The 27,003-nt window shown below is 30.0% G+C and overlaps 1 protein-coding gene and 1 pseudogene across 7 annotated transcripts in view; one reads left to right on the forward strand and one right to left on the reverse strand.

The window, feature by feature from the left end:
* Positions 1 to 1,123: 1,123 nt before the first annotated feature.
* LOC149890557 (uncharacterized) overlaps positions 1,124 to 27,003 on the reverse strand; it is a 53,286-nt gene continuing 27,406 nt past the window's right edge. For 4 of the 7 annotated variants that reach the window (XM_090082703.1, XM_090082705.1, XM_090082706.1 and 1 more), the window contains 12 exons: positions 19,002 to 19,127; positions 14,767 to 14,889; positions 14,442 to 14,564; positions 14,125 to 14,247; positions 13,771 to 13,893; positions 13,102 to 13,224; positions 10,403 to 10,555; positions 5,295 to 5,465; positions 4,643 to 4,813; positions 4,352 to 4,461; positions 1,390 to 1,454; positions 1,124 to 1,276 (listed from right to left, as the gene is read on the reverse strand). In XM_090082703.1, coding sequence (XP_089938829.1) covers positions 1,246 to 1,276; positions 1,390 to 1,454; positions 4,352 to 4,461; positions 4,643 to 4,813; positions 5,295 to 5,465; positions 10,403 to 10,555; positions 13,102 to 13,224; positions 13,771 to 13,893; positions 14,125 to 14,247; positions 14,442 to 14,564; positions 14,767 to 14,889; positions 19,002 to 19,127 — 1,442 coding nt within the window. In that variant the 3' untranslated portion in view covers positions 1,124 to 1,245. Of the gene's footprint in view, positions 1,277 to 1,389; positions 1,455 to 4,351; positions 4,462 to 4,642; positions 4,814 to 5,268; positions 5,466 to 10,402; positions 10,556 to 13,101; positions 13,225 to 13,770; positions 13,894 to 14,124; positions 14,248 to 14,441; positions 14,565 to 14,766; positions 14,890 to 19,001; positions 19,128 to 19,512; positions 19,616 to 27,003 lie in introns of those variants that run through there. The other 3 variants (XM_090082708.1, XR_016451018.1, XM_090082704.1) reach the window with 3 other exon arrangements.
* On the forward strand, positions 7,680 to 9,256 carry LOC149890558 (uncharacterized; annotated as a pseudogene).

Raw genomic sequence — 27,003 nt, forward strand, 5'->3', positions numbered from 1 at the left:
TTGCGAAATTTGAAAAAAAAAAAACTTGTATGGATCTCCCCACGAGGAGTCACATCTATTTACATTGTTCCTTCTAGCCAAGCGGTAAACCAAGAGATCTATTTAAAAGAGTGTTTACAAAAGCGCTTGCAACCTTTTATTAATAAATATTATCGAGAACCAAGTATATCTTTTGACCCGATTTAGCAACATCTCACTATGCAAATTCGGTAACAAAATGGTTAAAAACCCAGAAGATACCATTTGTTAAAAGAAAAGACAATCCAGCAAACTTACCAGAAGCTCGTGCTACAAAGGATTTTTGGGCAATGCTTAAGCGGGATGTGTACAAGAATAGATGGTCTACAAATAATATATCAAACCTTGAGCGTCGGATTCGTTACAGTTGACTTGACCTAAATGCTGTACAAAAGATGATACAAAGTACCAATACCAAAGTTGATCAAATTCGAAGATATGGAGTCTTGTGATAAATTTTTTTTTATTTTCCTATTCTGCATATTTAATTCTAAGAACATACCAAAAAAAATTTTTTATCATGTTTAAGTTTTTATTCAAGTTTAAAGCCAGTCTCAAATTTTATGGAACAGGTGTTGTTTGCAAAGGTTCGAGTAAGTTATATGGCAGTAGTGAGTTTTGTATGCATTTACAAAATGATAATGGTGGTTCAATTTTTTTTTTCAAGTTTGATTTCATGATCGGTTTTTACCAGACTTGATGACATGAAACTTCAAAACATTTCACTCAAGTCAGACGTAAGATTTAATGTCTGACACGAAATTTCAAGTCCTCTTCTTGCATTCGGAAAGTATTTTTGGTTTCTCAAGTCTGGTTTGAAGTCAGACTTGAAAACCAGTATATTTTTTCTGGTTTTCAAGTATGACTTCGGTTGTGAAGAATGACTTAAAGTTTAAAGTTTGCTTCTTTCATTCCACCCATCAAAGTTCAACTTTAAATTAAAAACTTGCAAGCAGATTTTTTATCTTTTTTAAAATAATGATTAAATTGAAACCGCTTAAAAATGCGAACTTTGAGATAAATGTTTTTCATCTTTGGTCCGAAAATCCTTTTTTTGAAGGTATTATCTTACAACAATCTGGATAAATCAAAAACTCAAAACCAATTATGAACACGCTATCTATCGTCTAATATTTACAAGTAATACTTGACTATGTCATTCTGAAATTGGATCTCCATATAAGATTGGTTTTGCATCTGATTCTTATCGATGTATGAAGAGTTTATCTAACTGCCAGTTTTCGCTGATGCAACTTTTCTAAACATAATTACAAGATAAACAACTTTTAGTTTATGAAAGGAATTCCAATTTTGCAGTTAAAAAGAGAAAAAGATTGAAAAGCAGATTGCAGTAAAAAAAAATAGTTACACCTTATTGAATGCAAAGAGAGCTGAAATTGAGTGCTTTTGCCGTGGTTCTTATATAGTTTCTTTATCTAAAAGTTAAAAGGTAGCATCTTTATTCTCTAAAACTTCTTGAAAATGTAATTACTAAGTAATTTCTAATTAAATGCTTACTTCAGTTTTGATTGCGAGGAAAGCTTAAACTAAACAAAACTAAATAAGAACTTTGATCAAGAACATAGTCTACTACGCTATGCTAAATAGCTTGTTGGGGTAGAATGCTACAGAGGCAAAGGCTGACAGCTATATGAAATAAAAATCCAAACTTTGTATTATTTATTAAGTTTTATACTAATTTTGAATTTTATAATTGTATTTCAAAATATAAAATTTGAATTTTACATTTGTGTTTCAAAATACAAATTTTGAATTTTAACCGAGGAATAACTTTCATACTTAATGACAGAAATAGAACTAAAACCATGGGTGCATTATTGAGTAATCTAAAAAAGAAGAGGAGATGCAATTTGCTTTATATGCTATAATCTACGTGAGAATCTAAAGAACGATGCAAAAATGCAACGTTTAGCGAAGCAATTTATACCCTTGGAAGAGAAAAAAAATCCCATTGAAGTTGAGCCGTGACATTAGATTTTTTCATCTTACTATGATGAACCTTTTATAGTCAAAACACTCTAAGATTTGAAGCTTGAGACAGAAGTTTTCTTGATTCCCCATTTAATACCGTTAAGCTGGTTAAAAATCATTGCAATAAATTAGTAAAGCTTTCACAGAAATAATTCAAAAAAATAGTTTCAAAAAAGAAATTAACCCTCAGCACTTTGACAGTAACACTAAAGGTCAGATTCTATAGAAAATCTTTTAGTATTATTGGAAAATATAGAAAAAGAAGTAATTCGATTGAGACCTAGCTATAGAGGGATCTTTGTTTCTAAAATACACAGTATATATATTTGGGTGAGAGAATTATTTGAAGAAAAGAAAAAACCACATTTAAATGTATTTTGTATGCTGTACTCAAGTTCATTTAATGTTTATAAAAAATTAAAGTAAACAACCAGCTAAAATTAAGGTAAATAACCAAGATAGTCAATATAGCAATTGAGTGCGTCTTGAAAAGAACGAGATTGCTATATAGATTATCAATGCGAAATTTTCACTAATGCCATTATATGAAGCCGCATAAAAACATGAATGATTTAAAAAAGGTTTATGGTAAAAACTATCCAGAATGTATGTTTGGGTACTAAGCATGGAATTCTCGAAACTATTATTGTTTCAATACGTTACGAAACGAGACTCGTAACGGAACTCTTCTCGAAATGTTTTTAAACTTTTAAGAAATTTATTTCGATTGTGTCCTGGAAGTTACGAAAGTACCGATTGATTTTCGGGAAAAATAAAAATCTATCTCGAAACCATTTTTTCCCGAAACATTTCGATACATTTCAATACATATCGAGAAAGTGAAAAAAATATTAATAAAAAATATTTGAATGGTCATAATCTGCTTTGAGGATGGTTTGCTTTTGCAATATGATGTAGTTTGAAGAAGTGATGAAGTTAAAGAAATAGTCAAATCGCGAAACGTCATAGATTATTTGGGATCGAACTCACGACCTTCTGATAACGGGACTCATTCCTCAGACCGCTCGACCATTGAAACAGTGTAATAAAATTTTAAAAAATTACATTATTTAAATTACACTCAACACATTCATTTTTTAAAAAATTAACAAAAAACTGTTTCAATGGCCATCTTGGGTCATCATTGGCAATCAACATCCCATTTAGGCCAACTTGTAACACTTCTTCAAACTGCGTCACTCAATTGAGATTCAATCCATTCAGATTTTCAATTTTTCACTTTTCTCACAAACAATTGATGACGCTTCGCGACTTGGACTATTTCTTTGGAGGAGGCAGAAATTGATCTCACGACCTTTTGGTTATGGGACTCATGCCTTAGACCACTCGATTGTCCTAAAACTGCGTACTTCAACGAACTCATGCCTCAGTCTGCGTCAATTGTCCTAAAAATGCGTACTTAAACGGATTAACCGGTTAATCAAATTTTTTGCAAATCATTTCGGGAACTCGAAATAATTCAAAATATCCCGAAATATCCCGAAACACAAATAATTCTGGAAATGAGACAATGAAAATTTGAGAAAAATGAGCTTCGGGAAACTAGAAACCATTCTCGTAATGATTCTAGTAACTTCCTGGAATTTCCCGTAACGTAACCGAAATGTTACGAGAATTTAGGTGATTTTTCAAAAGTCACTCTCGTAACTAATCGAAACCTCTCGTATCGTAACGTAACAATTTTCTCGATTGATTTTTCCCGAAACGTTTCGAGAATCCTTAGCTTATTGAGTACGAAGCAGTTTGTAAAATTTAAAAACCGGGACATACATTTGTCAGAATCCAATTCTAGCTCTATCTAGAGTACTGTAGGTCAAAAAATGAAATTCCTATCAGATAAAACACTGTTTTTTTTCTCATGTCAACAACATGTCACAGCATTATTTTGTCTATAAAATTATACTGCACTAGCTTCAAAATAAAGTTTTGAATTGAGAGACTAATAGTAAAGAAACAGCTTATACAAGTCAAAACAAGTTTAAAATATAATTTACTCTTTATATGTTCCGAACAAATATAATCATAGGATAACTCCTTAGTTCAGAAAGATTATTTATTATATCTCCAGTATTCTTTAGCTTCTCTGCGATAAAGTTTCAGTCACAAGGAATTTTACAATGAAATATAGTGACATGAAAAAATTTACAAGTAAGTTCTGTGAAACAAAAAAACAAAAGAGTTGAGAAATTACTAATTAAATTAAGTTAAGATGAAATTTTTTAAAATTTTACCAAATAAACTTACAGCTAATTATGCCTTTAAAAATTTCTTTATAAGTTTTCAAAACAACTCATAGCAAGATGTCAACAGAATATCTTACCTCATCACTAATTTTATCTCTTAATAAACTTGAAGGTTCTTTACTTATATCAGAATATTGTTCTATGTATTCTTCGTTGATTAAGGACACAAATACATTTAAGGCAACTTCTAAATCCGAAAAATTAATGAATACAGCAAGGATATTGCATTTCTTGAATCATTATTGCATCCTCACATATAAAACAAATATATTCCTTAAAGTTACTCAAAGTCTATTTTTATGAAAGATATATCCTAAACACTAGCAAAGGAACTTCAATCTACTTTTCAGTAAATAAAAATAAATTACTTTTGCATTCTCTTGAAAAACATTTTCTTGTTTCCTTCCTGATATCTTTACATATGAATCCATCAAGTTGTGATTTTAAACTATTATACGATTGAAACCTGGATTGATTGCCATCACCACATGGTTGGCTGCATAAAGACCAGTGAGACCAACCTGACCAAATACCAGTAACTAAAAACAAGAGACTTAATCATTTCAAAGCTATTATTAGAGTTGAGGCTAGATCTGCAATAACACTCTAGCCAACAAAAGAAAATCTTAAAATTAACACCAATCATTTTAAGCATTAATAAATCAAACATGGTAAAAAAGTAATGGTAATGCCATAAAGTCAAGGAACAATGAGTAACATTTTGATTATAAATTCTTTAAACTCATGAAAAGAGAAACATTTGACAAATGTTATTAACTTTTAACAAAGTTAATGACATTGGATCAAAGTTAACGACATTGTACAAGTTTAATGAAACAGTCAATTCCTATGTATATCAATAAATATTAGCAAATATTGTTCTATTTACACATACCAGATTTTCAAACTTGATTTAGTGCTTGTAAACTTAAAAAGAAACATTCATTAACTCTGATGAGTTAACTGAATAATGTAATTGAAAATAATCCGACGAGTTAATAAATGAATGACAAATCCTACCAGGACATGAAGCTGTCACTTCACATTCTTTCTGAAAATCTTCATTTATTCCATAACATTTTAAGCCATTATGATTTGGACTGCTGCAATTTCTATATCTATATTTTACCCCATTACCACAGGTTTGGGAGCATAATGTAAAATCTCCCCAGTTATTCCACTCACCATCATCTGTTTGTATGAAAAATTAAAGTAAAACCATACTACATAAAATTTGTATACCTTAAAACTTATTTGGATAACAGCTACGCTCAAAACCCTTGAATGACAAAAAAAAAAAGTTATCTCTCTTAGAAATAAACACATGCTAAAAAAAAGTCTTTTAACTATTTTAAGTTAAATATGACTTAAGCAAAAAAAAATACGAGGTGTATTTGGTGTATTGTAAAATAAGGTGTATTTCAAAGAACTTTGAGTTTTTCAACAGAACAATTCTGAGTTTATCATACTTTAACCATGGTGACAAAGTATCACCAAAAGAAAAACTACAAATATCTATGTCAAAGATCATTACATTAAGATAAAGAGAAGCGGTGGTTCTCAAAGCTTCAGCTGCTCAATTGAATTTTGATAAAACCTGAGTAATATGCCCCTATTTATTTTTTTTTAGCTTCGGTAAGTTATCCACATAAAAAAGCAGTCATGCAAGTGATTTCCAGGACCTAACTTCCGCAATCTCTGTTGATTTAATTATTTTCTAGGTTAGTCTTTCAATCTTTTTTTATATTATTATCAAAAGTTATTTACTCACACCCAATAAAGATCAAAAACTCCATTTCACGGTATGATGTTAAGATCTTAATTTCATATTTACACTATATTTTGGTGCTTATGCTTCTATTTAATAATGTCATATTATTTCACTTTAGATGAAAAATTAGCGATAGTAACATTGAAATGAAAAAGGCGTTCTAATCAAATAATTGAGTTGTGATTTTGTGTTCCCAAGAATTTATTGAAGATTTGCTAAAAAAATTTTGCTAAACAGTTAGCTAAAAAAATTTGCTAAAGAACTGATAATCAAGATCGTGATGAAAATTTGTTGCTAATTTTATCATTGATCCACCACTACAATTATACAGACAAAATTTTATGCAGCAGACAAGGTACCTTTAAATGCCCACACCACTAGAGAACTAATGAAGCATAATACAATGCAGAATACAATGCAGAAGTCACTGAGGTAAATGTTGACAGGCTAATAGTTGCTTGTTATGATGTGGAAAAATCTAAATTTATCAAGTAAGATCCTTGAGCAAACATATTATTTGATATTATTTGATTACAAAGAAGTTTTCCACCCTTAATTACTATGAAATAAAACAAAAGGATAAAAGTGAATTTTCATTCAATTAAGAGTAAACAACTCTATGAACCATTCTATAGTTTGATGTAAAAAACTTGACTGACACTCTCTTGCAGCAATTATTAAGTTACATTATAAATCCTTCCTCACCATAAAAAATCCTTTCTACTAATATTTTGTTATCAGTTTATATTGGCTCATCCTCCAAAAAATACCTCATAATAAGGTAAAAGATGAAAATGCTCTGCATTTAAGATACCTAAAATTACCACTCCCTAAGTTTACTTAAGCTTAATGAATAATTCACAAGAATTTTTGAAGAATCAGCTCATTTTAAAACATTTTTGGTAACAAAATTAGCTGGGATATTTTCTGGAGGTAAAAGATTCGATTAATTTTTCAAATCAATTTATTGTTGAATTAACTGTTTGATATGATTTTCTTTATCTATCCTAACATCTGAAAAGGAATGGCAGAATAATTAACTTAAAGCTTCTAACTCTAGGCAAATAATCTGCCTAAAGCATGATAACACTGTGCAACAAATAGATATCTTCTTTAGCCTGTTTTTAAAACTTTGAAAATTTATTTTTATACAATTTCTAATGGAGACTTCAATTATTGCTCAGAATAAGGTAACCAGTTAAAGTTAATGAGAAAATTACACCTTTTTTTACAATTATAACCACCCCTTATGGCCCTGGCATATTGAGAACAATAACAAAATCTGACCACAGGTTACCCTATTGCTAATCTACACAAGATCTTTGCTAAATAATGAAAAGCGGCAGATATTGAGCAGAAAAGATTTTTTTTTTATGAGGAAACTTAAAACTCCCATTCAATAACAACAAAAAAAAAACATTAATAAATGAGGGGCTCAGCGGAAAAGTGGTCTAACCCACATTTTTGAAATTTTCCGGATAATCACTGCAAACTGTACATTGAGTATGTAGTTTGTTTTGGAAAAAGTGTCAAACCCCAAAGCCCACCCATACAGTGCTACAACCTATAATCATATTTACTTTAACAGAAAAGTAAAATTTGAATTGTGGAAAAGTTGCCTATCCATCAATCAACATGGCGAAAATGAACTGCTCAGATTTGGAAGAGTTTCTAATGAAAAGTGATTGTGATGATTCAGATGCAGATAACAACACTTCTTTAGAGGATGATGTTAGCGAAGGTATGTATATAATTAATGCAGCATCAAGATATACTTTTCATTAAGTTTATCATACAATAATATAGTTTCTAGCCTCAATGTTAATTAGGCAGGTTTTCCTCTTCTAGTTTTTCAAAACTGACATGCACTTTTTTATTTCAGTTTCAAGTATTGGGGATCAATATGTTGAAGAAAACGCAAGACCTATATCTATACTAACAGGAGTTAATGGTATGTAAAAATTGTCTAAAACTAAATAGGCTTATATAAGGAATTTTTAGTCCTATTGATATGGCCTAGGACTGATTGTTTACATTGGTGTTAGGCCTAGCATTAGACTAGCTTGGGGCCATTTAGTTTGTTTTGTTAGGAATACTTTTCTTGTTAGGAAATAATTTTTACCTAACATTTTCATTGCAGATTTAAATGTTAACCTTGTTGGAGAAGTAGGAGAGGACGACAGCTTTTCCCAGGCAGTACAAGGAGAAACCCATAGTCATAGACATAGTCGTAAGCGAATTGCCCATCAAGAACTACGCAAAAGAAATATTTTGAAACGGAAAAGGTCAACAGGGAAGTGATATGTTACATCAAAGGGCAAATTAGTTGAACCAAAGATTTTTATTAACAAAGATTGTGGTTGCAATCTAGAGTGCAGCAGTAAAATAAGTTACACGCCGTAATCAAATTTTTTCTAACTTTTACACCATGAACTGGGATTTAAAAAACGCCTTTGTGATGGGTTTTGTTGATGTAAAAGAGAAACACAGAACGAATACTGCATCAAATAACTCCCGTAGGACAAATAGTCGTTCCTATAAACTAACTGATGAATATGGAAATGTTAAAAAGATTTGCAAAACTTACTTCAAAGACATATTGCAGATTCCTGATGGGACAATACAAATATTTTAGCAAGGAAAAAAACAGATGGTACACCTATCGAAGATCGCAGAGGTAAACCGGCTTCACAAAATAAAAGTAGTGATAAAGACACAGAATATCTTCAAAGATTTATTCGCTTATTTCCAACGTACCAATCTCACTATAGCAGAAAAGACAACCAGTTCAGAAATTATTTGCCTCCAACTTTACGAATGTCAACGATGTACGAGAAATATGTTTGCAATTGCAATGAAAATGAAATTTCAATTTATGTATTTCGATGCATATTCAATACAAAATTCAATTTACATTTTTACATGTCATACATGTCAAAAATGTGATCTATTTAACAATAAAATTAGGTGTCATTCAGAGAGTGAAGAAAAGAACACTGTTAGGAGGGACCTTATTATTCATCAAGAGATGGCTGAAAAGACAAAAGAAAAAATGAAAGAAGATACACTAGATGCACATACAAATCCAAGCAAGAGGGTATAGTTTTCGACTTACAAAAAACTCTACCGACACCAGTGCTTAAAACAGGAATAGCCTACTATAAAAGGCAAATGTGGAGTTACAATCTTGGAATCCACGATGAAAACTTAAAGACAGGTTTTATGTATGTAAGGAGTGAGGAACAAGCATCTAGAGGAACTCAAGAGATAGGTTTGTGTATCCTCGAGCTTGTTTTTCGACACATACCAGAAACTGTGACCCATTTAATATTGTATAGCGATAGTTGCGGTGGACAAAATCGTAATATAAAAATGTCTCTTATGTTACAATATATTTTGCACAAATCTCCATTTCTGAAAACCATTGAACAGAAATTTTTTGTACCAGGGCATAGTTTTTCCTCCTGCGACCGAGACTTTAATGTGATTGAAAAAACCAAAAAAATGAAGGACCAAATTTTTGTTCCAGTTCTTTGGATAGACCTTATTAAAAATGCAAAGAAGAGGGCCCCAATATTTATTTTAAGAAAAATGGAGACCCATGAATTTTTCAGTACAAAATCATTGGAGAGTGGGATAACCAATTGAAAAAAATTAACAAATGGCGAAAAAGTTTCATGGCTAAAGACATGCTGGATAAAATTGGAAAAAGGATCACCACGCTCATTTCAAATGAAGCAAACACATTTAGAAAGTGACACATTCATGTTGCTGGACGTAACAAAGCGAAATCGTGGACGGCCATCTACCACTATCAATGTTGAACTTGAGCCCTTGTACCCCAATGGTAGAAAACTCACAAGAGAAAAGCTAAAAGATCTTTTTGAGCTAATACAATTCATACCACCTGTCCATCATCCCTATTATCTTGCTCTTAAAGGTGACGAGGAGGCAACTAATTTGGGTTTAACAGATGATTCTGGTGACGAAGACATAAATTAGTGCATGCTACATATATAAAAGAATCATTAACAAGTCATAACCAAAACATCCATTTAGCCTAACCAACTCTATTAACAATATTTTAAAAATTTTGAAGAGGCAAAGTTGCCAAACATTTTTGTTATTGCAGAACACAGTAATATAGTGTCCTAGTTTTTTAGTAGATATACCAGTGTATTTTGTCACCTGTCTTTATAATAAATAGTATTTTTCTGATAATGATACTTTTTCCTTTTATTTTTAAAAAGTTCCTTAAAGTCTTTTACAGTTTACTAAAAATGAAGTAATTGTGCCTTAGACCACTTTTCCGTTGAGCCCTTCAAATGTAATATTTCATTTGGAATCAGTACCATACCTGGACATTTAAATAGCTCACAAGTTTCTGTTTGAAACTCATTTTCATCATGATTAGTGAGAAGATTATGGTCAATTGGATAACTTACTTTGCGCCCTATTCCACAAGTTACAGTGCACTCACTCCAGGAACTCCATAGAGTATTAGATTTGTCTAAAGATTTTAATGAGGTTTTTTAGTGAAAAGGTTATACAAAAAACTAAATAAAGTTTCCATATTATTTATTTATACGAATCCATCTCTTACTTATTCAAAGAACTTCCAAAAACAGAGCCAATTGAAAAGGAAGCTTATTTTCTTATTTGCGAATCCTATTTGCTATCACATGTCACAAACTAAAGCCTGACGAATAAGCTAAACATTTTCCTTTTTGATTCTATTCCAGAAAGCCACAGTACTTAATTATAAATTGTTAACCTGAGACTTTATTTGATAACTTTGATTACCAATTAAATTAAATTCACGAGTAACACTATATTTCTACTAATTTGTCACTACAAAAAGAGTGTGTTTTGTAACTGACCAAAACCAGAAAATAAAATTGGTAATCAAATTTCTTCTTAATAACTTTTTTGCAATTTGTTTGAGAGTAATATAAGCATAAGAGCTAACAATAATTCTAATTTTACGTTAATTTCTTCTAAATATCATTAACTAGTAATTTATACTAGCGTTTGATTGTAAATAAGAGCATAGTTTTGAAAAAAAATCTTTCAAAACGTTTTAAAATAGAAATTAGTCTAATGTAAATAATATTATACGGCATATAACTAAAAAAATAAAAAATAAAAATAAATAAATAAAAACAAAAAAAATAAAAATAAATAAATAAAAGATTTTGAAGAATTGACAAACTTTTATTTTGTTCTAACTTTAAAAGATAAAACTGCCAAATATTTCTCTCAACAGTTTTTTTAAATGCTTAAGTTATAAAAAGTGCATAAAATTTGATTGATCAGAACTGTTCTAAATTATTTGCAATAATAATATCCAACTAATAATATCCAACTAATAACATCCTACAAATAATAAAATGAAAAGATTGTGACTAGAGTAATTTTATACTTTTAAATAGTAAACTTCATCATAGAGACACATGAATCTCGTAACTGATGTGTCCATAAGTAGGCTTTTAATAAAAGATAAGATTGTTTGCAAAACTCTTTTAAAGAGTTGACCTCTAACTTCATTTTTGAACTAATATTTGTGTACACAAATGTAGAAAAGCAACTTTAACTTTTGATTAATGAGTTTGATTTTTTATGTATAGTTTTAAAGTTTAACTTAGAAAATTTTTGTATGAATAAATATAGTACACAATAATACTTATAAAAGTATGTTGGTTTAAGTTATTATAAGATGTTTATTAAAAATAGTCAGTATAAATATTTAATATACCCATCTAAGATCATCTATTTATTTTGTAGTCTTCTATATTTGAAATATAGTTTCCCTTTTTTTGCTAAATACGAAAGGAATGTTTGATTCTGCTATTTTGAAATCAATTTACATTTACTTTTTCAATTTGAACAATAAATATAAAATCATTTTGTTTGTTAGGCTTTTAATCAAAGCGACTTTTTATGTTTCAAACAATCATCATTCCATCTTCCTGTAAATAAGAGTTACATAAAAATGTTTAAGTATTTAAAAAACAAAATGAAACATCGTTACTTAAAAAACAATCCAAAATAAATCTGTAAAGATGATACTTCTGTTTCATTGGTAATTCAGCTTCTTAAATTTGAGAGTAAAAGAATGACAACTGCTTATAAAGAGATTTTTAAAACAGGTCATAAAAAACTCAAATAAAAAAGGTTTGTTGAGACTGGATCTATAAACAGCAAAACAAACGCCTTAGATCCTACTCTTTTGGCTATTTTTTTCTAAATATTTGTTTTAAATTTTTAAGCTAATTAACAATTTTTTAAATTTCATATCATTTATGCTGGTAAAATACAAAATCATTTAACAAAGAAAGGAGAGCTAATAATTTTATCTGGAACTGTAATTAACCCGATATTTGCTTGAAATTCTAGGAGTTTTTATGTCAGGACATTCACTATTATTGACAAAAGCGAAAAAGAAGCTTGTCATTTGCTTTATTTTAATGAACTATATATGATAAGTTAAAGGAGGTATGAAAAAGTAAGAAAACACCACCTATGAATTAGAAGCTGTTGTTAAGATATATTAAAGAACTATTTACAGTTTTTCACTTCCATTTTATATTTAGAGACTGATGGATTTTTCATACTGGGAAAGCACAAATATCTTAATTTATTGTTAATTAATTCCAATCATAAGAAAGAAAATCGAGAGATAACATACTTACTCAATAAGTCAACAATTAGTTGATATTGTTATGGCTACCCAAGTCAATTTCAACTATACTGACAAGTATAAATGTAAAGTTGATTTCTCCTTAGTAAATAATCTTGTAAGAGCCAGCTAGGTTAACATTTGGACAGAAATTTGAAAATAATTGGTGGTAAATTTGTAAAATTACTTGCATTTCATAAAATATTGAGCTAACTTTCAAGACTTATCAAAATGATTACACCTTAACATCACCACTCATACACAATAGTTGTCTGATTAAATTTTTAGATTAAAACTGTTTACTTAAAAATTTTTTCATTTATTTTTAAGCTTCCCATATACTTAATAAAAAGTACATGAATGCTTTTCATTTTTACCTTGACATTCCAAAACTGTGTGATTAAAAAAATATCCATATGGACAGTGACATTCAAAAGTCCCATTCAAGTTGGTACACGTAGAGATTGTATACTTACAGCTCACTGAACATTCATCAAAATCTAAAAAAATGCACAATTACATATTGTGGTGAAGAGGATTAAGTTCTGAACCTATATGAAAAAAGAAATAAATGAAAATAATAAAAAATGAATTAATCAGAACTAGGGGTATATGACAATCCTCAAAAAACCAAATGAAATCTAATTTTAAATTTTGAGTGAGATTGAGCAAACTATAAATTTAGATAGCAGCAAGAACGATATTAACCTTGACATTCCCAAGTTGTATGATTAAAATAGTATCCTAGTGGGCAATTGCATTAAAATGTTCTATTCAAATTTTTGCAAGTAGAGTTTTTGTACATGCAGCTTACTAAGCATACATCAAAATCTTAAAGTATACAAAAAATGCATCCATAATTGACAATAAGAACAAAGCATTTATTGCATCAGCTCTTAAAAGTCAACAAAACTTTTGCAACAAAGCAGAAGTTTATAAAAAAAAATTTTCTAAAACCTATGTAAATTAGCTAACCTTAAGTTAAGAAACATAGAAAAAGCTGAAGATATTATAAAGTGTAGCGGTATGAACAGGTAATTAATCACCTTGGCATTCTAAAACTGTGTCATTGTAAAAGTATTCCTGTGGACAAATGCATTTAAATGTTCCATTCAAATTTAAACAGGTAGAGTTTGCATACTTGCAGCTTACTAAGCATTCATCAAAATCTAAAATATTATACAGTATTATGCACTGCAGACAACTTGAATTAGAAAGGATTTTCAACTTGAATTAGAAATGACCATCAAAAGCTAAAAATAATTTAGCTTTTAAGCAGATTTTTTAATAGAAAGCATTTCTTGTTTAGTCAAGTTTAGCACATTAAGCTTAATTTAATTTCATAGTGAAAAGTAAAAGTTATCATAAATATACAGTTTTACTTAAGAATACTTATTTACCTTGGCATTCTAAAACTGAGTAATTGAATAAGTACCCTTGTGGACAAATGCATTGAAATGTTCCCATCAAATTTAGGCATGTAGAGTTTGTATACCTGCAGTTTTCCAAACATTCATCATTGTCTAAAATAATGAAATAAATTTATTTCTGTAGATGATTCGAGTTAGTCTTGATAATATCAGCTCTTCAAAAAACAAAAGAAGTTTCTTTTGAAGCAGAGTATTTTTTAAATATTTCTTAAGAGTTTTACATGTATGATGCAAAATTTATATATATATATTTAAAAACCTAGTAGCATAAAAAGTTATTTATTGACCTTGACATTCTCCTACTGTGTCATTAAAATGGTATCCCTGTGGACAATAGCAATTAAAAGTTCCAACTAAATTTGTGCAAGTTGAATTATTGCTCAAGCAGCTTACCAAACATTCATCAAAATCTAAAAGTAAACTAAAAAGTGTGTACAACAGAAAATATGAATAAAACATTTCTTGCATCTAAAAATTCATCAAGACTTAAGCTATAAATCTGCTCTTTCAAAAAAACATCTGAAAGTTGAGTGCATTCAATAAACATAATGTTAGAAATATATGAAAAGCTTAAATTATTAAAAGAGTTAATATGTAATGAAGGATATTTACCTTGGTATTCTAAAACTGTCCAATTAAAAAAGTGTCCAAAGGGACATATGCAATTAAATGTCCCATTCAAATTTATACAAGTAGAATTTGGATATTTACAGCTTGCAAAACATTCATCAACGTCTGTGAAAAATAAAGTATAAATTTGTGCAACAAAATGTAAAGAAAATGAAACTATCTAAAAAAAGGAGAAGGCATGGTTTACATGGAATAATAGCAAAATACTTGATGATAGTTTTGCTTGAGATGATAAAAATCATTCTGCGCCATATTTAATTTAGGAGTTTCACAAATCATTTCCTTCGAACTACAGAAAATTGATTATAACTATGTAAAACATTGCTAAATGCATTTTTGATGTGGTATATTGTTGTCTAAGTAGAAAATATTTTCAACTCTTAAATGTATATAACGCAATACATATAAAAATGGAGTGGAGCAGAAAGATGAAAACTCATATCACGAAACAAACATTGTAAATGAACTGATTTGATTTAGAAAAAAAAAAGAAAAAGAAGTACTGAACATAAGTAAAATTAAGAAATAACATAGGAAATATGAAACGTCATAGAAGAAAAAAACTTGGGTGCCGTATGTGTGCTGGATTTCTTGCACCATTTAGAACTCAGAAAAAAGTTAAAATTGCTTGAATTTAAGTGTCAAGTTACTGATTGTTGCTTTTAATTACCTAATTTTAAAGTTTTTATTGAAAAAAAAGGAAACCACTAATGAACATTTTTTATATTAAAAAAGGGACATCAAATTATATTTTGCAATAATATAACTGTGCTTGTGGGTGATATAAATAGGATAGCTCATACATACACACATATATACATAGAAACAAAAATACATAGATAAATACATGGAAATATTTTAGGTGTTTTTTAAATATTGAAGTCCAAATCAGCTTAAGTTTTTTTTAATCAATTTATTTTGAAATATTGATTGGTTTTTTAAATTGAATTTTCCACATTCATTCCAATTTTTGTTTTACTCTATGGAATTGCCCTACTGCACAGTAGGGGGTTGACTTTTTATTTTTTCACTTCAGAATGAATGCGTATTTTATTAAAAGCTGACATTATTAAATTAGTTTATAGAAATACATGCTTTTAGATCTTTGGTTGCAAAAACATCCCCCGTAGAAACTCTTTCTTTTTTCAATTTTTTTTTCTTAAACAAGCTAAAAAGGTAACCTTTTTTACATTTTTTATACATTTTTTATTTTTTTGCATGATACGAATAATGGTAGTATATATATAATTTTATGTATAAATTGTTTAAATTTATCAAATAGTAATTGCTTCTGCAAGTGTCATCTGTAATTGTTGTTTGCTGTCAAAATAAGTGTGTTCAAATCAAGGTTATTATTTTGTGTTTACAAAATTCTACAAATAATACAATTAAAGTTAAGTTATTTATGTGTGCTTAAAACGAAAAATAGATTTAATTTTAAGCATATGTAACTTACAATTATAATTAATGTATACATTTTATTTTAGAAATGTCAAGAATAATCTCGCAGATAGCTAAAAAAACATGAAAATATCAAAGCCTGGTCTCAAAATCTATTCCACTTTGAGAAATCAAAATCAACAAGATCTCACATAACCAAAGTTTTAAAACCACTTAATAATTTGAATAAAATGCCAAAAGATTATTCTGTTATTGGTCAATTTATTTGCTTTTCAAATTTAGAGAAGTCACTTTATTTGAGATGTAAAAAAGTTGGCGCAGAATTTTCTGATTTATAGCTCAAACTTAATTTACCAAAAATAAAGGAAAGGTCTCTAACAAAAGAAGTGGAAAATTTCATTAACAAATAGCATTCAGTTAAAAAATCTAAACAATGTTTTGAAGAAAAGTTGAATTGTTTATTTGATATAACTAAAGTAAATTGTAACTGGCTTAGCAACGGAGCAAAGCATCATACAAGTGAATACATATCGTCAAGTTGGATATTGTACATCAAAAACTGTTAGTACATCCATCTAAGGCTGGCAGGAAGAGATCTAGCATGTCTGAAACAGATACAGTAGAGGTCAGGGACAAAAATGAAGAAGGCAATGAACAAAATGATGAGCAAGATTCTAATTATGTTCCCCCAGACAAAAAAGTTAAGAGAAAATATGAGAACACCACTGTGGCTGTTAACTTAGTTAAGAAGTCAAAACTAAGTATTAAGAAATATGCGGAAGTTTGCAAATTCTTATCTGAATATAGTGTCAATGTAATCCGGGGTTTATAGAGTTACAATGTCAGCAGTTCAAAAAATGGAAAAGCACATGATAAGTGATTTTAAAAATGAGAATTGGGTGTTGCATTTTGACGGTAAAAGAATATCAGAGAAGGAGTATCAAGTCTTGGTTTAAAAAAATACAGAAAAGGAGGTGAAACTAGTCATTTTTAAACTAGATGATGGGAAAGCTCTTAGTATTTACAGTGGAATAGTTGAAGTGTTGGATAAATTTCAACAATGGAATAGCATTAAAGTTATAATATCCGATACTACAAGTGTGAATGCTGGGAGTAGAAATGGAGTTGTAATTCAACTGCAAAGAGAGTTTGAAAGAAAAAATCTTCAATTTATTAGTTGTCACCATCATGTGTTGGACACAATTTGGAAAAATACTGAATGAAATTCTTAACGAAGGAGTGTTAAAATTGCCAAAATTACATCACAAATTTATTGAAAACCTGAAAAAAAATTATGAAAATTTGAAGTCAAGCTTCAAGCAACAAATTTGTTAAGTAAAAACTGATAAATGGAGAGACGATATTTTTTCGAGTTTTTGTTCGAGTTGGTAAAAAGTTACCAATACATGAAGGTGAATGACAGCTTTCCAGCTATAAACTTCAAATGTCTGCCATCGTTGCACAATTCCAGATGGAGATCAAGAGCAATCTACGCTTTTATTTTAACTGAATCGGATAGTTATCAATTGCGCTTGATTTGCGACTTTATTGTATCAACTTGGTCTGATATATGGTTTTCTGACATGCAATACTCAGGACATGATTTTAAAAATTTAGAACAAGCAATAACTTCAACTTTAGCCATGAAGACCTTAAAAAGGTTTTGGTCACAGGACCCCAGCAGAATAAAAGGAGTTTAGAGATCCAATATTTATGCTGAAAGAGCCATATATGTTATGCAAGAAATTCATGCCAGAGTTATAGAGAAAATGAAGTACAGGTTTATTCTGCAAAACAACTTTTAAATTGTAACAGAAAGTTATTTTGTCAAAATAAATTGCTATTTATCTGCTAACTTGCCGATTTTTATGTATTTCTCAAATAAAAATATATTTCTTAATTACGAAGGATGTTTTTGTAACTTGAGCCAAAAGAACTTTTAAAACCGGTATTCTAATGTAGAATGTCATATTTTAGCACTATACCCAAGTATAGATGTGAAAAAGTCAACCCTCTACTGCACAGTAATACTAATCAAACTAAAATCATGTTTGAACTTGCTGGAAATGTTTTTGGAGTTCTGCTTGTTATCTCTTTTATTTAAAAAGGCATTTGTTTGAGTTTTTTTAAATTGCATTTTTTTAAAAAAAATATTTACTGTGATTTATAATAACCTTTCCTCTTAGATTTTTTATCACCTGTACACTATTATAATTTTTTGTTACTATTTCAACTACAAACTACCTATTGGTATAGAATAAGATTATTTACTGAAATCATTAGATGCATTTTTACGCTGGTTTTTAGGATCCTATAATGAAAAATGTCACAATAGAAAAGCTGGAGAAAAAAAAAACCAAAGAGTTTCTTGCCACTACCATAATATAACACTATGAAGTAATGAACATTATAGTTTTTTGTGAACTTCGCAGATTACCAAACTCCGAGCAAAATAAGAAAAAAAGTAAAACTAATGATCAGTATTAAACAACCATAGTGAGAGGTACAAACATAATATGAAAGTTACTGAGGAGGTTGTGATAAAAAAGTTATTTTTATTTGTCAACTTAATAAAAGTAATTTGGAAAAAAGTATGCAGGTATGGAGATTTAATGGATATTTTTAGTTAGGTTATCTATGGAGACATTTAGAAAAAACACAATAAGTCCACCTGCCATTTTTAAAATCATATTTCAAAATGATATTACGATAAAAACTTTATTAGAGCTAAAATAACTTCTACTGACCCATGAATGTATGGTATGTCTTAATTAATGTTAATGAACTAAAGTATAACACTTGAGGAGAGAACATACCTACGCAGGATGAACCTCGATTTTCATATACATAGCCATTTTTACATGTGCAAACTCTGTAAGTACCTTCCTCAGATATACATATTTCATTTTGCATAATATTGAGACTATCATATGGGTATTCGTCTAAAAATCAAAAAGGTACTTATTAGAATAAAAAAGATACAAAAAACAAATTATTTGGTTTACATTCTGATAAGAAAATCAACATTTTACAGGCTTAGGAGATTTTTCCCCATTCCCTTAAAAACTGTAGAACTTATTTTTTACTTTCTCTTACAAAAACATCCATTTAAAGATTTAAAACTACATAAAAATATATTTTGGTTATTTGAATATAAAAAACTTTAGTTCACTCTATCATAAATAATATAATTGGCATGCCTTAAAAATAAATAGATCTTCACTCCTGTCCTAAGACTATTTGTGTTTGTTTAGGGAAAGAAAATTTAAAATGTACCGCTAAATCTGGTTCAACTGCATGCGGACAGTAACTTTAAATCAAAAGTACCTTCTAGCCCTACAGGTTTATTTTCAAGTAGCAAAGTTTATCTACACTCTGACAAGAAAGCAGAGTCTTTTTCTTGCATTTCTTTACATAAGTAGTTGATGACATCTAAAAGATTAAGATAACTTTTATTAGTTTCAAGTTTTTTTATGAGAAAAAAATTATTTCACTGTTAATGGAAGTGTCCTATTTTTTCTTAATGCGCAACTTTAATGAACTGTTGTCGCATGCGATTAATGTTAAATATGCAAGGAATTTATACTCCTAAGATAACTTTGTTCTAAATATTTACATTATGTACCAATACAGAAAGTTCACAGAAATTTCTCAGTGTATTCCTGTTTTGAATCAAAGTGAGGCATGAGACTGCATGATTGAATCCAAGCATGTATTAAACTATCTCTGGTATCAAAGTTATAAACTGTACTTAATGCCTCACTGACAAGCTTTATTCAGCATTCAACAAATTGTGTGTGATTGGAATACTTGAGAAAGAGTGGTAAGTCAACAAAGTGATAGATCCTTGGGTTGATAACATACTGATAGCTAGTGGTTCAAGAGTACCTCCCCAATCAATCCAATCGTTCGCATAAAAATCAATGTTTGGAACATTGAATTGTCTTACAGTGTTATTGGTGCTTGCTGTGAGCCTGCATTGAAGAATCCTTTCAACAGCTTTTGGCCGTTGTTTATTAAAATCTATAAGAATTGCAATTATTTATTCTATATGTGCTAAATAAACTTTTCGGCTGATATATGGCTCAACAATTGCATGTATATCACTGGAAAGTACTTTTTCAAGCTGTATAGCCAAATAAACATACTTTCCACAATCAGTGTATAAAGGACTTTGTTTAATCAAAAACCAGTAGGTTGTAAAATTGGAGACGATGAAATGTGTATTGGTGTATAGATTTTTTGTTGTACTCTCTGTCGATATGTTCAACCAGCAAACCCTGTTAACAAGTGTGACCCATCAATCATGGTTTAGAGGACCTGGATTTCTCACTGACAAGTCCTGAGATACATTTCCATTCCAAGTTGCATGTAAAATATCATACAGATGTTTTTGATTTCTAGACAGTTCATTCATATCTTCATTTAGAACAGGCATACTCATAACTTCATCTAGCTCCAATCCATAGTCAAAACAAAGCTCATCAAATTCTTCTTCAGCTTCAAAATAAGAGTATTCAGTTCAAACCAACTGTGAGTTGTCACACACAGTTGGTTTGAACTGAATAATGGAATTTTTCTTACAGTGTTGAATGTTCTTGTCGATTGGACCAGTAAAGGAGTAAGCACCCGAAGTTGGTCCATCAAAATGTGCAAACAGATACCGCAATGGCATTTCATTTGTGTGCAATATAACTCCTCCTTTGCAGTCGGTATTGGTATTATTGCTGTCACATCCAATATCACAAATTGTATCAGTTGCACCTTGGTCTGTAATGACCTAAAGAATACTGTTAGCAATAACAATAGCTTTACTAGATACCGGTGTTGTGTGAGTAAGATAATCACTTCCTTGTTCAACAATTTAAAATATAATGCTCTTCAAGAATAATGTTACCATTCTACTTCTCTTTCTGCTTAGTACTTGTTAAGGTCCTTCCATCCACCAATGTAAATGTTTGTATAAGTTTCATTTTACTGATTTTTATCTATTTGCAAATTTTTTCTAAATTTACGTCTTTCACAATCAATTTTGTACTTGTTAATAAAAAAAGAACTTTTTTACTAATAAGTCTTAAGTCAACTAGAACAGTAGTAGCAAGTGAAGCAGCAGCTCAATCTGATGCACTATACCTGTCCACTTCTTTTGCAGGATTTGGAAGAGGTTGCGGCATTTGACTGTTATTTGTAGCACCGCAAGTGGCAAAGTATTTATCGCTGCTATGTAACTCGTCATCAGATTTAGTAAGTAAACATCTTTTGATGTGTCAGAAGAATACAGACTTAAACTAGCATCAGGACTTGATTTTTGTTTATACTTCAAAGTTATTAACTGCTTATCAGACTTCGCTTTAGATGCTTTTGTGGCTTGCTTATTGCTGCTTATAAACACCAGCATGCTGGTGTTTATAAGCATTTTGTATTGCTAGCAATAAACATTAAACGTATAAGCATTTTGTATTGCTAGCAATAAACATTAAACGTATAAGCATTTTGTATTGCTAGCAATAAACATTAAACGTAAACGTCTTTTATTAAACAGAAATTTCAGTTCCTCTGTCGGAACTTTTAAGTCTTGGGAACAGTTGCAAGATATGCTCAGCTCCTCTGTAGATTTATCAAACAAAACTGAACATTTGCAAGCTAAAACATTAAACAGACTGTTTAAAGTGCTGGTAGCAAAACGACCGGAACTTAATTTAAAGCGACACAACATTGACCCAGTTTCTATTAACTCGTTTAACATTGGGCTTCTGTAGTATTGTTAGATTCAATTTTTTTTCCATAAATTAGCCAGGGCTTCTGCAACAACACCATATTCATCTTTGTTAGTTCATTTTTACTTTAATAAGAAATATTTTGCTCCATGTTTCTGGTTTTAGATAATATTTTGATGTTATTTGACTCACACTAAAAAATATACATATATATATATATATATATCAACCTGTGATTGTCTTTGCCTAATATCTAGAGATAAATCCAAAGAGATCAGCTATCAGGTAATTTTAATTTAAGTTTTATACTTAGATCAATTGACTTTGAAAACATTACTTTATTCAAGATATCTGTGTAAAGCTGTTATTTGATTATTTAAAAATATATTAAACTTATTTTATGAATTATAAACAGTAGTTTTTAGTACTTAAAAATACTGTTAATCTCAAAACGTAGAACTGTAAAAAAAAGTTTTTCGTATTGAAATAAATTTACTTATTAAATCATAAGTGAAAATTTAAAAGTTAAATTTAAGGTTTAAAAACAGTTAAACAAGTCCTCTCCATTTATTGAGCAAAGTTATGTAATTGTCAACAAGTAGGCCTCAATTTAGTATAAATAGTGGTAAGAAGCCAACCATAAAAATTATTTCTAGCTAGGCTTTCAGCAATATAAATGCAAAGCTCAATGATATAAAGTTTTACAAAGCAGAAGATTCTAAACTGCTATATGTAATTTTATGCTTGTCTGGACAGAGAGGATAATTTTCTTGTTTACATTATGATGGTGTTAAGTCAAATCTAGGAGAGCTAAGAACAATCAATAAACTAAAGAAGCTGTACGAAAGCTTTGCCGAAAATGGATATGAGCTCTACAAGATTGTTATGCATCCACATCTACTTGATGAAGCTGGATAAATGCAAGTAGTTAATGTAACTTCTCCACCAGAACTTCATTTATTGATAAAAATTGTGGAAGAGATTTCAAGGGTGTTAGGTATGGAACCTGATATTACTGCCCGGTAATGTAATCATAGGGTAATTTGGCCTAAATATAACAGAGATGGATTGGAAGAAAGAAAAGCTAAATAAAATTCTGAACCTACTGGATGATATAACAGACAACTAAATATGGAATAAATGCCATTTAAAACCAGTATAACTCTTAATCTAAAAATTATATATAAAACTTTTTTGTTAGTGTTTATATGTATAAGTGCATATATATATTTAAAGGTCTGTCTTATAAATATTTTTTAAAGTTCTACTTACATGAAGTAATTAATTTGTTTCCAAATTGTTTCTTTTGTCTTTTTTTAATCTTGTTTTTGTCATTAAGTTTTATTAGTTTAATTTTATTAAAAACTTGCAGTTGCAAGTATTTTTGTAAAATTTTTATAAACATGAATTATAATGATAGTGATATTGACTTTTTTCTGGCACGCTTGCAACATTCATGGTTTATAGCATGTACGGGAACTTACTGTTCTGAAGCCATGTTTGTACCGACTTAGCATAACTAGAAACTACCAGGTTTATATATGTCGATAATTTCAATGTTTTAATGTTTTAAAAAGTTTCAATGTTTTAATGTTTTAAAAAGTTTCAATGTTTTAATGTTTTAAAAAGTTTCAATGTTTTAATGTTTTAAAAAGTTTCAATGTTTTAATGTTTTAAAAAGTTTCAATGTTTTCATGTTTTAAAAAGTTTCAATGTTTTAATGTTTTAAAAAATTTCAATGTTTTAATGTTAAAAAATTTCAATGCTTTAATGTTTTAAAAAACTTCAATGCTTTAAAAAGGAGTAACCGTTTTTTCAAAAATTTTTCAAGATACATTTTTTGTTTAAAAGTGACTTCGCTTAACACAATAAAACAATTGAAAACTCCAGAAGGCGACATAGCAACTGAAACAATTAATAAATGTTCATATTTTGCTAGATCATTGTATGTGATTATTTCATCTGCTATATTTCGGTGACAGGAATTAGTTATAAATTTGTAAATTTTTAATTTGAAATATGGGATGTGGTAGTTCGAGCGAAATGTCAAACATTGAACTGGTGACTATTCAGTCTTTTTGATCTTTTATTGGAGATTTTAGGTTTCTTCATCATCTGGAGTATGTTATAAACTGTTGATTTGCTATTTTTGAATTTTATAGTTGCTTTATTTTTTGAAGCTCCCTTTTTATTGTTAAGCAATCACTTGAGTTGAGCAAGTTACTTGGAGTGTTGAATTTAGACTTTCGACTGCCTCCTCTCTTTCTAGTTACATTTTTTCCCTGCCCTGCATGCTTGATTAATCTATAACTTATTGAACAAGCTTCTCATTTATCTTAAAAGTGCCTTCAAATAAATACTTTTCCAATTTCCTTGTATGAATTAAAGAAAGTGTAGGGGAGACTGGTTCTCCTAGGGACGCCATGTACCTAGGGACACTCAAATATTTTGAGAATTTTGTATAAGCATAATATTTTTTGTATGTGACAACACTCCACCTCTTGAGGTCAGTTGACAGCCGAAGTGTCATCGTGTTGGTGTGAAGCGTTGCAAAGTGGTGATTAAAAATTGATTTTACAACCCTTTTACGTAAGTTTTTTAACATTTTTCTTTTTTAATTTCGCCCTTATAATGTATTTAACAAAATTTTTCTTAGTTTATACGAATACATTATTTTGTTTGCTTGAATATTGCGTTAGTAATATCTCTCAAATCCTAACCTCAAATTTTTAGTCGGCGTTTTTTGTCAATATGGCACTCTATTGTACCTAGGGACATGTACCTAGGGACATGTCCCTAGGTACAACAAAGTGCCGAACTTCTGTATCATCAGGAATTATTTGTGTTTTTATGTAATAAATAATTCATTTATGAATCGTGGTGTAATAAATAATATAATTGTGACTCGTTGTGCAGTAATTAATAGGAAATAATATATGTAATTCAATTTATGCCAATAATAATAAATAATTAAAGTTATAGTTATAAGTTACCTTTAGTATTTTTTATTTTCATTCTAGATTTTGTTTGTCATGCCACGCAGCAAGAAACAAAAAATCCGGCAAGATCCAGATAAAGAAGTTGTGGAGAAGGCTGTGAAGGAAATAGTTGCAAATAAAAATACAGTCAAAGGCGCAGCAAAAAAATATGGAATATCGAGATCGATGCTTTGCCGCCAAGTCAAAAAATTTAAGGAATCTGGACCTGAAAATTACTCGTATGAAACAAATTATGCACATTGGAAAGTTTTTACTCATAGCGAAGAGTGTTTACTGCTTGAGTATGTTCAAAAAGCTTCTCAACTTCATTTCGGATTAACAACAAAGAAGCTGAAAGAACTAGCTTTTCAATTTGCCAAAATAAATAATAAAAAATATCCTGAACAGTGGGAATAAAATCAAGAAGCGGGCAGTGAATGGTTGCGTACATTCAAAAACAAATTTAAGGAAATTATATCATTAAGGAAACCTGAAGGGACTAGTTTATGCCGGGCTACTTCATTCAATCGAGAAAATGTGAAGAATTTTTTCAATATATACACCGACATTCTACAACGACACCACTTTGATCCGTCAAGGATTTATAATGTAGATGAGACGGGAGTTTCAACTGTACAGGCTTGTCCAAAAGTATTTGCGAAGAGAGGAGTCAAACAAGTTGGAGCAATGACTTCTGGTGAGCGAGGCATCAATGTAACGATGATTGCCGCAGTGAACGCGATAGGAAATTCGATTCCACCTATGTTCATTTTTCCTCGAGTCAAATATATACAAATGACAATGATGAGAGGAGCTCCTCCAGGATCAATTGGGGCAGCAAATCCCTCTGGTTGGTCGAACGAAAAAACATTTAGTGAATTTTTGGATCATTTCATAGCGCATGCTCATCCAAGTAAGGATAACCAGGTAGTTTTATTAATGGACAATCACGCGAGTCACATTTCTATTGATGCTATTGGCAAAGCCAAAGAAAATGGCATTCATTTGGTGACATTTCACCCGCATACTACTCATAAGATGCAACCGTTAGATAGAACCGTCTTTAGTCCATTTAAAACACATTACAATAATGCTGTAACCAATTTTATGATATCATCAGAAAACGCAGGAAAGCCTATTACTATTTATCACATTGCAGAACTAGCTGGAATGGCATACACAAAAGCGTTTACACCATCCAATATAATAAATGGTTTCAAAGTTTGTGGCCTCTATCCACTGAATCCCGATATATTTTCGGAAGAAGACTTTTTGCCATCAAGCGTGACTGATAGACCACAAACATCAGAAGATAATAACCCACCTACATCGTCTCAGGGCTCACTTTTGCCATCAAATATGACTGATAGACCACTAACATCAGAAGATAATAACCCACCTACGTCGTCTCAGAGCTCACTTCTTTCAACACCGCCAAAATCTGATTGTACAAATCTGAAATCTGTGTCTCCTTTCGATATAATGCCATTACCTAAAGCTGGTCCAAGGACAAACAATAAACCTTCCCGTAAGGGTAAAGCACGTATTGTTACTGACACGCCAGAAAAAAAGGAAACAGAGGAGAGGAAAAGAAAGAAAACAACTTGTAACGATAAATCGAAAAAACAAAAACGGGAAATACTGCCGAAAAATTAAGTTTCTAAAAAATATAAATCGAAAACAAAAAACACATTTCGTTTAGTGGGATCATCTCCATGTTCCTCGAAACAAGTATTTTGCCGTGTTTGTCACAATATAATACAAAATGATGATAAATGGAATAAATGCATAGTCTGCCGAAATGCAGTTTGTGTAAAATGTGCAGAGCCTGGTATTCTGCCATTTGAATTTATTTGCAAAAGATGTTTAAATGCTTATAGCGACGATAGTGCTGCAGATAAAGATTACAACCCAATGAACCAGTCTTGTAATGAAGATTCTTCTTAATTAAAGTATTTTTTATTCTGGAAAATTTAGTATCACTCTTTTTGACCTATAATTATTAACTATTTTATTTTAAACACTGTTGTTTCTTAATTAAAGTATTTTTGTCCTGGATATGTTGATGTTACATTTTTATCTATAAGTTTTAATTATTCAAAATATATTGCTGCTTCTCAATC

This window comes from Hydra viridissima, unplaced genomic scaffold (assembly GCF_058129835.1).
Source record: "Hydra viridissima isolate aposymbiotic clone 2 unplaced genomic scaffold, HvirCarnegie_v1 scaffold_3, whole genome shotgun sequence".
Lineage (NCBI taxonomy): Eukaryota > Metazoa > Cnidaria > Hydrozoa > Anthoathecata > Hydridae > Hydra > Hydra viridissima.